General features: G+C 38.1%; 1 protein-coding gene across 1 annotated transcript; it reads right to left on the minus strand.

Annotated features, from left to right (window-relative positions):
• Positions 1–7,626: 7,626 nt before the first annotated feature.
• On the minus strand, positions 7,627–12,704 carry LOC137256486 (inversin-A-like). The gene is made up of 2 exons (XM_067794323.1): positions 12,605–12,704; positions 7,627–8,423 (listed from the first exon to the last, which is right to left on the minus strand). The coding sequence occupies exons 1-2, from the start codon at positions 12,702–12,704 to the stop codon at positions 7,627–7,629; spliced, it is 897 nt and encodes a 298-aa protein (XP_067650424.1).
• Between the last annotated feature and the right edge of the window lie 5,165 nt (positions 12,705–17,869).

Here is a 17,869-nt window from a genome sequence, read left to right on the forward strand (position 1 = left end):
TAATGAATTTATGACAGGTATAATTAGTGGTGACACCACTAAGGTTAAGAATGAGGACTATGATTTATGGATATACAACTTCTTTTGTTCAGTGAGTGCGACGTTTCGACATAGATACTAATGTCGTTGTCAAGCAAATGGTACAGGGTTATGAATTCGTGGAGGAATATATGCATGAATTGTTGTTTCAGTGAAGACGATGAGTTGTTTATACGATTAATGGGGTTGATGAACACAAGCTGAGGGAAGCCAGAAGTGCCTATCAAAGATACCACTAAGATTACTCGACAAAGGTTCTTATTTGGCATTTCTCCTCCTGTCTGGAGTAAATACTCAACATTTTAAATTAGGTCTGTAATGGCGAATGTATTGCATGTTATGTAATATGTGCATGCAAGTGATACAGGACGGTTTTTCAGCTGAATTACGAAAAAACAAACATCGGTCAAAGGATTAACCGATAACACACTGATTGATTAATTACTTCCACCAGGTACTTGTCAAAAAGGCAGTGTTTATGTGTGTATATCTACTAATCTATACTGACTACACCCTGTCGTAAAGTGAGAGTGTAAAAACAACACCCTTCCTACAAACAATTAACCGCCACTGCCATGATTGATTTCTCATTATTGGCTAAGTAATAGCATACAATTAGTTGCCAGGTGTGCTGTCCTGGGTGACCAATGAGATTATGTATACACCAGTGTGAAAACTTCTCAAACGATGTGTCACTTTTTCGCATATTAGGCTGTTGAAAGACATAAGACATAGAGCAGGATTATTTGCCAGCTGCAGATGAATGGAATATCTTATTGTTATGAGGATATTGATGGATACATTCCTGAACGAGGTAATAGCCTGACATTGTTGCTATAACTTTAGCTTGTTTTAACTCTAATGTTTGCAGATTGCTTTAATTTAATTGCTGTAGCTGTATTACACAGAACATGCACTATCTCGCGCATAGGGCGTGTGTGAAATATGATTCAAGTTTGCAAACTATACAATGTCTAGATACTGAAATCATGTTAGACATTCACTATATCTATAAGCAGACCGTGAGGGCTTTCTTTTTATTAAGTTTCAAAATGCATGCAAATGAGTCGAGAAACTAATTAGGTTTTTAAGACAAAATATATAGACTTACACTGACGTGGTTATGTTTCAGTCCTAACGGGTTTTTTAATACCACTGGCAGATGAGTAAACGTCAAGGTGTTTGGTTTGTTTTCATTATAAAGAAGTAAACTGACTTAATCTTTGTTGAGCAGTCTATTCTAGTCTTAAACTATCAATAGCGCAGCAGAGGTCACGAACCAGTCACGAACTCTTGGATATCATCCAGGTACTCACGGGAGAAAAAAACAATAACAAAAGTAACAACCAGTCCACGGAAATTGATCTGCATCAGTGCCCCTTTAAATACTAGTCAAAGAGGATGAACAGAAGTTTGTTAACTTAATTGTCAAATATGTCGTGAATAAATCCGCAGAAGTGATTTTTTCTAGGGCTCAATTGATTAGTTTGGACATTTGTTTTTAAGTCCTGTTTCATTGCGTTTCCTCAAATACAGTTTAAATGATTCTGTCATTTTTATATAAATGTAATACAAGGTTATGTTGTGGATAACCTTTCACAACATTAAAATGTAAAGTACTCAAATACAATGGCGTTGCATAATATTTCTCACAAGTAATAATCTAAGAAGATGTTAGAAAAATCAAAATCTGATTTGGCAAGAATAATCACGTTGCCTACAAATACATTTAAAGGTCACATGCAACCCAAACCACAACTTGGCAGATTCTGATACCTTTCGGTATGAACTTACAAAACAAATGATCAAAAATACAAATTCAACAAATCAAGTTGGAAAATAATGTGATGAGAAAAGCCCCGCAAAATCGCAGTTCAAACGATTCTCTATCTTTGCATTAGAAATATTACTTTCCTTGCTAAAAATTGCTCAGCTTGAAAACTAAGATTTTTTAATACATGTCTAAGGAAACTTAGAAGTATGTTGATTGTGACAAAAGATATATACATGTATGAAATACAAGGAATTGTTAAATATTTGTTAACTACAAATACCAAAATGTCAACACAGCTTTGTAAAGTTACAAATATCCGAGGTCTGTCGTCCTCAAGTACATAACGTCACAGTATACAACATCTACTGTCAAAACTACGTCTACTAAGAGATATCATATGATCATATGTGGACCCGAGGGCACCAACCCGTTTGCCGTGGGTTGCGGCCCTGTGTCGGTGGAGGAAGGGATCCTGGTGGTTGAGGGCAATGGGAGTTTGAAACCGTGTTCCTGTTGCACAACACACCACTTTGGCCCTGACCTCACCTTCACCTAGACAGGTGGCCCGGTTCTATCAATCGGTTGGTCATGCCATGCCCTGTACATAGATAATCTTTTTTGCACACTCACTCACTATTTGGGTGTTGGCTATTTCGACTTCTCATTTCCAAATTATCGATATATTTAATGCCTAGAGTCCTATGCCAGGAGGTGGTGGCTCATGGGCCAATCTAGTAATGTTGACCGCTGAATACTGTCTGCCTATGTATAATTGTTATGGGCAGAACCAGCCGAGCAATTAATTTATTAGACAAAGATGGTTACTCATGTCATATTTACTGTAGTATATATCATCCCCATATCCCTGGTGTTTGCATCTGGATATCCACTGCACTTTAACACTGTCCTTGTTGACACTTGGTGGCGGGTGGGGAGTGGGGATGTCGAATACTATTTATTAACCATGTCACAACACACTTCTGGTTCAATTCGAAATGAAAAAAGAGGATTTTGATCATACACATGAACATGTTTCTCAAAACGCAGACACATGGGCTCGATTCCTAGTTATTGAGGCGTTTGACCATGAACCAATTACAGCAGTCTTTGAATCTATTATCAGTTACTAAATTTGTCAATGTTGAGGTTGCTGTGTCAGGACATTGAACTCTTACCGTGACATTGTCCGGGACAGAGCTCACTACCTCCTTGACATTTCTGAACAGGAAATTGCAGCTGAACTTGAAAGTCAAGGTGTAACATCAGTTAAACGTTTCTCCACAAAATAGATGGGATCATCCAGAAAAAAATACTTATCTGTTCACTTTTTCCCGGTCAACACTTTGTCAGTTTAAAGCTGGTTATTTCATTATCGGAGTGGAGATGTACATCCCAACTCCACTACGATGTTATAATTGTCAACAATTGGGTCACGGCTCACGGTCCTGTTCAAACTCTGTGATGTGTCACCGGTGTGGTGGAAACCATGATGGATCAGACTGTGAAAATGATTGTCACTGTTCAAATTGTGGTGACAAACATATGTCCTCATCAAAGATGTGTCCTCAGTGGCAAAGACAAGCTCAGATTATCAAGATCAAATGTCAAAACAATATTTCATTTGCGGAAGCAAAAACGTTAATAGCCAACCAGTCGACACCTTCTTCAAGCGTCACATATGCAGCTGCAATAGGGCGTGCTGCAGCAGCTGCATCATTCATGTGCCAGTCTGAAATGGTTAGGTCAGATCAGCCCGTCAACATCATCACCCTTACTGAATCTACTACAAAAAAAACCACTTCGGAAACACAGACTCAAACTCAAAATAAACTTGTTGATGAGACAGGCAGTCAGTCGGAGGTAAAACTAAGAAATCAGGCACTACTCATATGTCACAGAAAGACAAGAAAAGATTTAAAAAAACAGCAAAAGGTCACGTCCCCTATTCCTTCTGAGGTACCTGTGCATAACAATTTTGATCCTTTGGATATGGAGGTTACTCCCTCTACAAAGGATAATAGGAGGGATCTCACTTTCTCCCGTCACGCGAGAGTGATCACCTATTGAACCACCATGATTCAGTCACCAAACTTGCTCCAATAGAACTGCAGATTCCATCCAGATTTTTTCAACACAACTGAATGAAATTGCTGCTCAAGCAATTCCTAAGTCCTCTGCAACTCCTCATATTCGTAAACCATGGTTTACTTACGAATGCAAACAAGCAAGAAAACGTAGGAAGAAAGCAGAAAAATATCTTCGCAGACATCCTATTGTTCCTAACTTTAACAATATTAAAATTACTAGTGCCAAAGCACGACGTACGTATAAGCACAACAAACGCCAATCTTGAAGAAATTACGTATCAAAAATTAATTCATGCACGCCCATGTCTAAGGTGTGGAACGTGGTTCAGTGAATAAAAGGCAAAGGCTCAAAATCCGCTAAAAATTAGTGACTAACAAAGCCAACATTGCAAATAGAATTGGCGAAACACTTGCCAAATATTCTTCCTCGGCAAATTATGTCCCTGAATTTCAGAGATGATAGAAACAACAGGAAAAGATAAAAGTTAACTCTGATTCCAATAATGCTGAAGATAACAGCTCTATTTTCACAGCAGAAGCAAACGCAATACTAACAGCTCTCAAATATATTCAAAGACATCCTAAACATAAACAACATATAATCTTTTCTGACTCTCTTTCTTGTCTTCAGGCTATTAAACACTTATCTTGTAAACCTCCACTTTTGATAGAAATTGTTGAGTTATATAATGATCTTGCTACTGGCCAATGTGACATTGTCTTTTCTTGGTTACCCAGCCATATAGGAATCTCTGGGAACACAATGGCTGATCTTGCTGCCAAGGCAGCACTCAACAAATCTGTAACACCACTTCCTATTCCATACTCAGACTATAAAGCTAGCATTAGAACTTACATCAGTGATCTGATGCAGAAGAAGTGGGACACCCAGGTAGGTATCAATAAATTACATGCAATAAAGCCCTACATTGGTTACACCTACTTGGGTTGTCAGTCCAGATTTGAAGAGGTCGTTACGCGGCGATGTCGCATTGGCCATACTAGATACACTCATGAATATTTACTTAAAGGTGAGGATCCTCCGTTTTGTATCGCTTGTGATGAAGGAATCACAGTCAAGCATGTCTTGCTTGACTGTATTGATTTTGCCATCACAAGGGACATATATTTTAATGTCAAAACAATTAAGGATCTTTTTAATGTTAATTATCATTTAATCATTGAATTTTTAAAAGAAATAGAATAGTTAGATAAATTTTCAAAACTATTTCTTTTTTATATCTGTATCTATTAAGACGGATGTTGAATTGTTGTTGAAGGTGTTAAAGTACTGGGGGAAACAGAACGAAACTGTTCTTAGGTTGTTACTCTGTATCCCTCAAATTTACACAACAGCAAATAGGATATGTTGAAATAACTCACTTTGGCCTAACTGGGCATTCAGTGGGATGCATGAGAGGATATTCAGAAAAGCATGTTTACTCGTAAAATCGGGTTAGACCTGAAAAAATACGAATTGCTACTGAAAACAATAGATCAGACTGTAGATGGCAATTTGGTTACTCAACCGAGTATGAGGACGGATTATCGACTCATTTGGAATGAATTGTATGTGCGGCCTACTGGCACAATGTGTAGTCTCAGAGATATTTTGTGCTTTTTCGTGTGCGTTCGATATGTCTCATCCTATGATTAACATCTTGCACGTCCTTCGTAAGGTTTATGCTAAGATATCAGGTATCACATTCCATTTCATATCTATAGAAAAGCATTGTATTTAATGTCTCAAAATATATAGGTGACATGACCACCTGAAGATTGACAGCACTGGATATGTTATGACATGCCGTGTACTTACATGCTCTAATTCCCCCATGGGGCATACGCACATACACATACACACCATTCTCCCACCATAAGACCACCACAACTACCCGAGAACAACATCGTCTGCTTCTCCCGTCCTGGTCCTGCTTTTGAAACGACCCCTGCTTCTTTTTATTGCAAGACTCCAGGACAGCTACATCCTAAACAGTTTCAGCATGTAAGTTATGATTTATTTTTCTACGTCAGCTACCTTTTATAATCAAGTCTAATTTCGAAAAGGGCATTTTAAAAGTGCATTTCTGAAACAATATCATCACACACTAATTTGCATAAAGCCGTGGTCTGTTCCAAATATGTCTCTTTAGACTTTGAAAAAGTCTGCAATACTCAGTTTTGTACTAACCTCTCTTCGGTAAGTCCTTTTTTCACCTTTCCTATTTCCCTACAACTAGAACTGTACTTAGGCCGAACTTATGTTAACAGACATTTCACACTTCCACATTTCAACTACCAAAATAGTTGAGATAAACGATTGAAGAGATAAAATAGTTTCTTTTTTCCTATTTCAAATAGCATTTTAATAAAACGTTTATCAAACTGTAACGTAACACGCCATGCCTGTCACAAGAAGTCACTCACAAAAAAGTAATGCAATACACCTTGCAAAAACAGAACAGAGTACAAACGCATTGCACTACACAACACCTATCTACACATCAAACGCACACTACATGCACACCACACATTGCACAAGCGCACACACACACACACCACACAATATCATGTCAACGCACACATCACACCTTTCAACACACTTATCAAACCGGAACGCAGAATTGCCAAAACTGCACCAAAACACCCCAAAGCATTGTGATAAAATGGCCTTCATCGCGCTTTACAAAACATACTAAACCTGATGCTTTGGATCCCATTCTCAACAGACATTTAAGTGAGACACTGCGCAATATCCTATTCTCTTTGCACAAAACATTTATATTCTTCTTCTTCTAATCTGTACAACAGCTATTGAGCTGTCAAAGCAGTACCTTAGTCTTTGGATTTCTATGCAGATACACATGAACATTAGTCATTATCAAATGTGGTGCCATGGAAACGGAAACGGGCTGACGTTCCAGAAGGCCCTATGCAGTAAAAGACTAAAACGCGTTCTTTGTCCACACAGTCTTGAAAGAAGACTGATTAGGTTTAGAGGTATGATCCACACAACACACGACTTTGAACAGAGTCAAACAATTCTAAATGGTGAAAGACTGCAGTATACGAAGTGTCAATTGAAGGTATTACATGGCCTTTAGCTATTCTCAATAAAAAACCCTATTCAATACATACCCTCCCATTCATTTAAATCTAAACTGCTTTTAGAGCAAATACTTGAATTTCTAAAATATCCAAAAGCACCTTTTCACAATTAGATAGAAATGCCTGCCACGTTTACCTATCATGTAGTTCTCTGGCAACGTCATGATTATAGATAACGGACAGACGAGGTGGAGAATACATCAAAACGCATTTTATGTCGGAAGGGATAATACTGCCTGTTTTTTGTGCACCAATAAAGTAGTTTGTCACATTCTGGTATAATAATATATAATTGACCTCCAACACTTGATTATCCATGGCATTGGTGATATTATTTTACTGGACAGCAGCACAAAACAAGAAGGTTATACATGGGGCGTTTTCAGTTGCATTTTGCTGTCATGGCTGCTGTTACCTCACCTTTGTTCCTGTCTCTAACATTAACTATGTTCTCACGGGTGATGTCCTTCACAATCTCCTCAATCCCATCCATATTGCGTAACTCAAGTAGATTGTCACATTCTATAATTAGCCTCCAACAATTGATTATGCGTGGAATAGGTGATATTATGTCTCTGGACAGCCCAGCAAAACAATAAGGTTATATACGACACGTATTCAGTTGCACTTTGCTGTCATGGCTGCTGTTACCTCACTCTTGTTCCTGTTTCTAACATTGACTAGGTTTTCTCTGGTGATGGTCTTCACGATCTCCTCAATCCCATCCATATAAGAATTTTGAAGGACGTTCTCGCCAAAATCATCAACCTGTGACACATTAGCTCCCTTTCTTATGAGCAACTCAACTATGTCTCTGTAGTCTCCATATACAGCTTCCATCAGTGGGGTCTTACCATCCAGTCCCCTGCTGTTAATATCAAGAATGCACAGTGAAAGTAGATATTTCACCACATCCAGGTGTCCCCCGCTGCAGCCCCAGTGCAAGACGTTGTATCCGTTATCATCAACCTGTGAGACATTAGCTCCCATACACACAAGGAACTCACAAACGTCTCTGTACCCATCAAAAGCAGCCTGCATAAGTGGGGGCATGAAGAAATCGTTAACATCAACATCATACTGTGGCAGCACACACTCTACCATACCCACATGTCCGCCCTTACAGGACCAGTAAAGGAGGTTCTTACCATCATCATCCACCTGTGACACGTTAGCCCCATTTCTGATAAGAAAGTCAAATATTTTGCAATGTCCCTCCTGTGCTGCCACCATGAGTGGAGTTTTCCCGTGATTCCCGACTCTGCTGTTGATGTCGACCAAACCCTGGGACAGGATTCGCCTCACTTGGGTCAGGTTCCCCTTCCTGCATGCATTGTGAAGTGGGCTGTTCACAAATGTTTCTTCCTTGTCGACTTTTTGCTGAGGAGATTTCTCAGGGTAATTCTGCTTCTTATCTGTGGATGTTATGTGACACAATAATTTTGTTAGGTACAATTACATTAGGTGGTTTAAACATATTTTATTCACTGAGAACCCAGTTTATTAAACAATCAGAACTCTGATTATACCAGTGCCTCACCAGTTCATATATCATTGAAACAAAATACACAAGAAAAATATGGCTACAATTATATCTGTGTGTTGTAGGTGCTTATGAACCTTGAGTGTGCAGCTTCACTTCATCGACTGATTGCATATAATTATCTAAAATAATTTATCAAATCGTTTAGATTTAAAAATATATTGATGCAAAGTCTCTAAAATCGTTGTTTGCTCGGGTATTCCATATAACATAGTTTGGAGATTGTGGCTATTTACGTAGAAGTAGGAATTATTTCTAATAGCACTGTATAACTTACCTGTAAAAAGATTGTTACGAGAGTGTATTTTCTGTAGTTTGTATTGTTAGTAATTAAGTTATAGTTATCATTGCATGATAATCTTTAGAGTTTTGATTCTCAAAGGTTCTATACTTCGCTGGAATGCACAAGAATCGGTGACTGGTTGTTGAGTTGACCAGACACACACGGACGTTGTGTCATTATTCGGCCCATCTACATCTGTCTACCTCTTCATCAGCTTTCAACCTACATTCAACACGCCTTCGTAGTGAAAGACTTAATAGAACTGTTTCACTGAAAAGCAAGACTTTGGTGAGTTGATGTTATATTTGTGAATACTTTAGATTTGACTCTGATTTTGTTTTGGTTAAAAATTTGCCCTGACAAAAGCTGTAAGAAGTCCCCACAGAACCAGCAAAATATAATACTGACAAGCAATCAAAGGCAAGAATATATAGATTCACAAGAGCTGTTTCATGTACAATGCAAATGAGTCACTTCCAAAGTAATGGGTCACAATATAATGCCAACTCACCGAAGTTTTGATATCAGAGTGAGAAACAGTCATGTAGAATGTAACAGAGCGAGCGGTCAGGCAGCAGTTATGAAGATCACACATTGATGGAGATGCAGAATAATATGCTACTACAAATGTGTGTAACCATGTATTGTCGACAACACAACAACAGGCCTTATATATACATCCAGTCATTTCCTGAAAGTTCGAGCACGTACGACCACCGCCACTAAAATGGAAAGCTCTAGAACAGTCTCCTGGAAGTAAACCCAAATAATCAAAACATAAAGGTAAAGGGGAGGTAACTCTAAATACCTACTTTAAAGGCCTGCCGATAAAATACTAATGGCGCTAAACATTTTTTATACGAAATGTGACCCATACTAATTATTTTCAGAAAAAGTAAGCGTCATGAGCCAATAATAATTATTACATAATTAATAATACAATTTGCAGAAATTACACTCTCATAACACATTGTGCTAGAAACCTCTATTGTGAATCTTTATGTCTTGTTCTTTGGTCAATACATAATATTGGATATATGAGACTTGTCTGTGTTATATTTTGCTGGTTCTGAGGTGGGGTTCTTATACCATTTCTCACGGCAAATTATTAACTGTAACACGAAAATGAACAGTATCTTCATTGTGGTATCTGCAAGCACATCCAGGGTTGTTAGAAATAGGCCTGAGTTAGCAAATATTACGTTGTCAGGTAGTGAATTCCAAATTTTGATTGTGTCAGATAGGAACAACTCCTCGTATATTTTAGTCCTACATTTCACTGCTTGTAAAGTTAATTTATTACGGAGATGATATTGACTGTTTTAAGAAACACCTTCAGGGACATGGTCACAGAGGTAGTCAGGTATTAGTAGAGGGAATTGTGGTTATGGCTCACCCCCCATATAAGTTATATAATTAAGGATTGACTGTGTATTTCTTTCGTTGCTTTGAAGAATGAAACTAAAAACCAATGTGCAAACTGTATGAATCCACGTAGCGGATTCTTACAAAAGGTTGCACATTGGTTTTAGTTTCATAATTCAATGCAACGAAAGAAATACACAGTCAATCCTTATAATTAAATTCAGCAACAAATACTATATCCTTTCAACAATATTTTTTTAAATGTAATCAAATTCATCGAAACAGATATCTTTGTTACCACCGATTAACATTTTCAGTGTAAGAGTTCGGTAATGGCGTGACATGACTCAGGTGACTCATTTACATAAAATGACACGCCTACCAAACCATTCGCCAATCAGCATCGGTCGGCGAATCAGAGCTGAACAACTCAACGTGACGCGTCCCGGTATCGGCAAAGTTTCAAGCTCAAACGTTTGAATTACTACCTGCGAACTGAAAGTGAGAATTGGAAACGAAGCCCGATGATATGAAGTTAGTGGAACTGAGATTGTAGTATTTACGCAAGTAGATAGAGGGTGTGATGTGACTGGGATTGCGATGCCATGAACTGATGTTCTAACGTGTGCATGCTCTTGTCGAGGCGTTGCAACGTTATTAACGTTCTTGCATAATTTTGAGTTGTTTGTTTATGTTAACCACAATGTATCACTTCAATGTTTACCCAAAGTTCGCTAAGGTACCCGAGTGCAAGGGAATTCCCTCTCTGTGTAAAGGTATTCCCCGACATTCCCCAGGTCCGAAAGTAGTCCGGTTCGGTGGGCATGGCTTATTTTTTCAGATTCATTGGGAAATGAACTCAAAAGAAATGTTCCCAGTTAACCAATCATATTGCCAGAATTTTAATGAACACGATAAAAATTTAATTATTCGACAATAACGCGAATCTAGACCCCCCCTTCTTCACATACTCCAAAACAACAGGCACTGCCCATTTCCTTTCACATACTTTGTTCACATAAGGTTGACTTTGGGTAAAAAAAAATTCTTTTAATTTTGATGGCTTGTGGGGGAATCCCCCACTATGTGTTTCAATCTCTATAGTGGGGAGGTTTCCCCCACATTTACGTGGGTTGACATGGTATACTAATCAAAACATAAATGTTTAAATGTGAACTAGCGGGATACGGCCTCGATAAAGTGAATACACAAGGACATTCAATTAGAGAAATGTTTCACATATAAATGAATCCTGTAACATGACTACAGTGCATGAGTTGAAAAAGCAAGCACATGAATGTGGAATGTGAGGGTATTCTCGTATGAGGAAACCTGAGTTACTAAATATATTTATCATGGGTAAAATATAAAAAAACCATACTGTGAAAGAGCTGAAAAAGCAAATGAAAAAGCAAATACATGAAATGCAAGGGTATTCACGTATGAGGAAGTCTTAGCTCTTCGAATTACTAAAGGAACAAAAACCCATAGAAGTACAATTCACACCTACTGAGCGTGCTATAGGAAGATATTTGAGAGGTTGGAACATGGAAGTTCAAAGAAATATAGACTTTGGAGATATAAAAAAATTGGTATTTCATAAAGTGAATGAAGAACTGAAAGATTTAAGAGGTATTACATTTCAACTCATGTTAAAGATGACACTAGAGAAACAACAGGTGAGTGGGGCAACTGAATACACCAATATTTACTTCAGAGGTAATCAGGAAGTTACAACACAAAAATAAAGGTAAAACACAACCTCCTGGTCTGTGCCAAGAGATCAGGAGGTACCAAACCAAGGGCATCGAGAACAATGGGGAGCCTGACAACAGTGTAATTGGGATGCAAGCGAGACATTTCAAGGCGAGGTCCGCATATTTATCATGCTTTTCCTGAATCTTGCCAATCACATTGCTGTCAAAAAGGACAGAAAATTCAATGATATAAATAATTTCATTGGTTTTATCAAAAAGTACAAGATCAGGTTTGTTAGCTGGAATTCATCTCAGGCTGTATATTGGCCTATTCCAGAGAAGTTTGAAAGCATCATTTTCCAGGACACCCTGGACATGTTCAGGGTCGTACCATGGATGGACCTCGGGGTCAAAGCCACAGGCATAGCGGAGACGATAGTAAAAGCAGCGAGCCATGCCATCGTGTCTTTTAAGATAAGCTGTTTGTGCCAAGGAAGGGCATCCACTGACAAGGTGTTGGACAGTCTTTGTGAATTCATTGCAAAGAACATTTCATATTGATATTTTCTATAAGAATCACATTCTGGCGATTGCGAGTGGGAAGTGACTGGTCCTGAGCAGCAAAAAAGAAGCCCTCAGTTTCACATTTGAGACCAACCGAATTCATCCAGGCGAAGGAGTCGGTTGGATTGCTGTTCTGTTCCATACACAGCATGTAAACACGATGCAATGGCTTCTCAGACAGTTTCTCTACAAAGGACCGACTCTGAGCAGACTTGGTGGAGGACTTGACCTGGTTTACTCCCATCACTGTACCGTCCAGCAGTACATCACCATCAACAAAATTAACTTCAAATTTCAAATTGTGTCCAACAACCTTGGCACGCTTAAAATAGCTGTGGAATTCCTTGCTTTCATCATGAGTCTTGACATGCATCACCAGAGGATCAACCGATAAATAGATATGTGTAAAAGTGCACAATAGAATTCTATCATGAAGAGCTTCCACATTAATCAAACCCTGACCTTCCGAATTGATTGGCATATATAAACGATTAAGAGAGGAACGAGGGTTTTGTGCACTGTAATCAGACATGATCCTTCTGGTCAGGCGGTCAAGACCCTGGCTGTCTTGTTTTGTCCAATCAGCTACTCCAAAGGAATAGGAAAGGACTGGTACAGCAAAGGTATTTGGCTTTGATCTTGTTTTGAGCATTTAAGATTTATACTCGACCCAAAGTTTATCTTGAATCTGGGCATTCTGGAGGGGATGATGTAAATCCAGCTAAGGACAATGCAGGTAGCAGAGGTATTGTAAGTCCCCATGGTCCCTAGTATGGTGATCTACCCTCTGTTGTTGGTGATCTATGGCCAGTTTTTATATTGTACTGTCCAAATAGTGATACTATTATATTTTTATAAGTTTCCACGCTAGTTTTAATACTAACTGTGATAGTCTAGTGGTTTTACAGTCCTTCGTCGACAGGTTCTACATAATATAAACATATATATCTTTTTTAATATCACATATTCTCTCGTCACGATATGGCTGCAATATTGCCGATGTGACAATAAATATTAACTCACTCACTATCATTCTGTATCGCAGTATCCTATCATAGAGGATGGTCATTTTCCCAGAGTACTGATTTCGAATCTGCCAGACAAAATCCGGACTAGTCACCATGTCAAACTCTAATGAGATGTTGTCGATCTTGTAGCTACTCTCATCACCTTTCAGCGTATGCACGACTTTGTTGTAATCATTGAACGTGAGTTCGTATTCCAGCCTGTCGCCCAATGCAGCTTGGTAAAACAGCATGTGTCCAGTTAGCAGCTCAATGTCAAGCGGGATACAAAACCTATTCCCATACGCTTCAGCGATTGCTTTTTCACTATTCGGTAGTTTTGCTGTGTAACAGTAATATACATCGCTGTCGTCTATGCTAAGCACCTCGTTGCCGAAATTTTTATGGTGGTCTTCTGGACTATAGTACGAACCATATTATTCACGAGCTCACGTTTATCATTGTCCGAAGTCAACTTGATGTTAAACGCCAATCGTGCTATACACGGTTGATTGCTGCTTTCTGTCTCCGGATCTCGATTTCTGAGACCATTCCTCATTTTCTAAACAGTGTCCAATTTGGAAAGAGCAAATGGAGATCAACAAAATAAAATTTACTAAAAATATCTCCTGTTCTGGGGCAAAAAACAAATGGTAAAGAGATTTTAACTTTCTTCTCCTCCTTGGCAGATAGTTAGACCACAAGTTGACCTAACATAAACTACATTTAAAAAATCAGAAACGAATGAATTACAATGAATATCATCAATTGAAACATAAATATAGCAGTTATATATCCTTATTTACAGATGGGTCCAAGGATGGTGGCGCAGTGGCTTGTGCCATTGTCATTGGATTCAGAACAATATCTTCTAGATTGCCAGATAACAGTTCTATTTTTACAGCAGAAGCTAACGTCATACTAACAGCTCTTGAATATATTCAAAGACACACAAAACGTAAACAATATATACTCTATTCAGACTCTCTTTCTTGTCTTCAGGCGATTAAAAATTTATCATGTAAACATCTACTTTTAATTGCCATTATTGAATTGTATAATAATCCTGCTACTGGCCAATACGACATCGTCTTCTGTTGGTTACCCAGCCATGTAGGCATTTCAGGTAACACAATGCCCGATCTTGCCGCTAAGGCAGCACTCAACAAATATGTGACACTACTTCTTATTCCATACTCTGATTATAAAGCGAACATTAGAACTTATATCCGTGATCTGATGCAAAAGAAGTGCGACACCCAAGTAGGTATCAATAAATTACATGAAATAAAACCGTATACTGGTTACACGTACTTGGGCTGTCTGTCCAGATTTGAAGAGGTTATTTTAAGACGATGTCGTATTGGCCATACCAGATATACTCATTCATACCTTTTAAAAGGTGAGGATCCTCCATTTTGTATCCCTTGTGATGAGAGAGTCACGGTCAAGCATATCCTGCTTGACTGCATGGAATTCTCCATCACAAGGGATAAATATTTCAATGTCAAAACTATCAAGGATCTTTTTACCAGAGTTAGTTCTCATTTAATCATTGGTTATTTAAAAGAAATTGATTTTTTTGTTGAATTTTGAGTAATATGTTCTGTAAATAAATGTATTTTAATTATCGGTAGTTTAGATTTGTAACTAGAATTGTTAATGACTGTACCCTCAAAGGGGGTTGAAGTATTGTAAAATTATTGTCCTCCTGAGAGGGTGCATAAGTCCAAAAACATTCACAGTAAATTTAAACTTTCCACTGTTCTTAGTCGTAGCATATTTGTATTTGTATTTTTATTTTTTGGCTAGATATGTCTAAATTGCTAACAGCTGAGGGGATGATGTAAATCCAACTAGGGTCAATGCAGGTAGCAAAGGTACTGTAAGTCCCCATGGTCCCTAGTATGGTGATCTACCTTCAGTTGTTGGCAGTCTATAGCCTGTTTTTTTTTATTGTCTTGTCCGAATAGTGCTATTAGATTTAACTTTCCACGCTAGTTTTAATCCCATTTGTGATAGTCTAGTTGTTTTACTGTCCTTCGCTGACAGGTTTTTATAATGTATATATGATCTTTTTCACTGTTGAATGTTCTCGTCACGATATGGCTACAGTAGCAAAGGCATCATCTGAGTCTAGCTCTAAAATAACATCAACCACAGGTTGCCAAACTACCTTGACTTAGGTAAAGTGCTATTCTCCACAGCTTTTGTACCCTGCTATATCATCTCAGACTGAGGAATCACTTCCTAGTACATCAAAGTTTTCTTCTGATCACAAATAATCATCATCTCAGTCACGCTCAAAGTCTCAATCGACAGCTGATAGTCAGCAAGCTGTTAAAAGTAAACCTAAGCCTACGGCTGATGCTTCTAAACAACAAAGTGGCAGAGCTCCTAAAGGGTCACAAAATAAAATTGGTTGTTTCTGTTTTACCCGGGTTGAAGGCAACTTGCCACTTGTCGGCTCGGCTAGATATACGTTTCAAATTATCATTCTGACAGAGTGCGACAGTATCATGATTATCTACAATTACACAGAGTGAGGTGTCATCAGCAAAAAAAACGCATGTGGCTTATTATACCATCTACTAAATCATTTATGTACCATGCTTGCCATAAAAGGTGCCTATGCTTGCCATGAAAGGCGACTAATGGCATCGGGTGGTCAAGCACGCTGGTCTGCACATGTCATCGGTTCCCAACTGTGGAGATCAATGCACTTGCTGTTGATCACTGGATTGTCTGGTAAAGAGTTGATTATTTACAGACCGTAATACAAACTCATTTTCTCACTCATTTATGTATACATGTACAATAAAAAGTGAGGGTTCCAGTGACTTTTTGTGATCTGTTTTGTAAATAACTTTCTAACCAATTCAAAAGTGATCTATCAATGCCATAGTTTTTATGTTTAGACATAATGCCCTTGTACCATACCTTATCAAATGCCTTCCTAATATCAGAAAAAACAGATCTGACCCCTCTTCCTTCAGCAAGTACTTTCGTTATAAGATCATGCAAATAAGTTAACTGTTTAGCAGCTGAATCACCTGCAATAAAACCCGATTGTAACTTGGTTAAAATGCCATTGTCTCTAAAATAATTAAATACATGTTTAAAAACACATTTTCCTAAAACTCTAGAAAAACAGCCCGTGAGTTCGACCACTGAATTTCTGAAGTGACAAGTGAAATAATGTTGTTAACATTAAGCTAGACTTTCCGCCATATCTTTCACAAATCTGTTTCCTATTCCATCTGGTCCTCTAGCTTTTGACGGATCGAAAAGAGGAGAATATCTTGGACTTTATCATTTGTACGACTGACAACATTTAGTGACTCTGTAGAAAGTTTAAAGTGACATTGAGGGGGTCGAAAATCTGGAATTTCTATTGTAGACTGGCTAACAAAGAAATCATTTAAAACATTTACAATTTCTTTGGGGTCATTGTAGATAATATCATTTAATATGATTGGTGGAAAGTAGTTACTTTGAGACATTTTGTGTTGATGTCTGTTTTACCAATCCCCATCAAGTTTTTGTACCCACCGAAGAATTTTTCCTATCATCAATTTTGGACTAATATTTTTTTTATAGAATCGCGTATAAAGCTGACAACTTTGTTTCTGGTTAATCGTACATTAGCCCAATGATTCGATATTTCGCTTTTTTATGGGACGATTTCGCTTCCACATTGCAGAGCGGATTTCGCTATTCATCCATAAGGGATCTTTGGCTCCAACACTGACCAGACTGTTGGGTGTGCTGATGTTGAATCGATCAGAATTTCTACTGCAGTGACAATATTACCAGTAGTTAGTAACCAATGAATAGTCCTCGTATTACAATCGAGTTTGAGTGGCACTCGTTTTAGATGCCTGAAACCATGACCTGTCATAATAATGAATTGTTTCTAGCCTTCCACGTGTCTACCACATGCCATTAGGTACTGTACTGAAAACTGTACTGAAACCTAAATTTTTTTTTTCGTTGCACATCAGATCACATTTCTTTCAATTCTTAATGCCAATGACCTGTATAGGGGAGGTTTATGATTTTTCCCCCTTTAGTAAACATGGCTGGTCTTAAATGCATAATTTGTTTCATGTACGTTCAGTGAATATGACGAAAGACAGATTTTTCGAAGCCTGTGACACCAGTACAAAAGTCCAGAGTAAATCTGTGACATGGATTGTTGATTGTGGATTCATAATAGGAAACGTTAGTGTATATTGAATTTTTAGTTCCCTTTATTTAGGGGATGCAAGGTTAAAATCTAGCACAGTGTTGTGAGCATTGGTCTAACATAAGCACTAAGATTATATGGTTATGACAAGGATTGTCACTACAGTGGCACACATACTTAAAGGCCACATGCAACAAAAAAAATCAAGCATAATTA

This window comes from Haliotis asinina, chromosome 11 (assembly GCF_037392515.1).
Source record: "Haliotis asinina isolate JCU_RB_2024 chromosome 11, JCU_Hal_asi_v2, whole genome shotgun sequence".
Lineage (NCBI taxonomy): Eukaryota > Metazoa > Mollusca > Gastropoda > Lepetellida > Haliotidae > Haliotis > Haliotis asinina.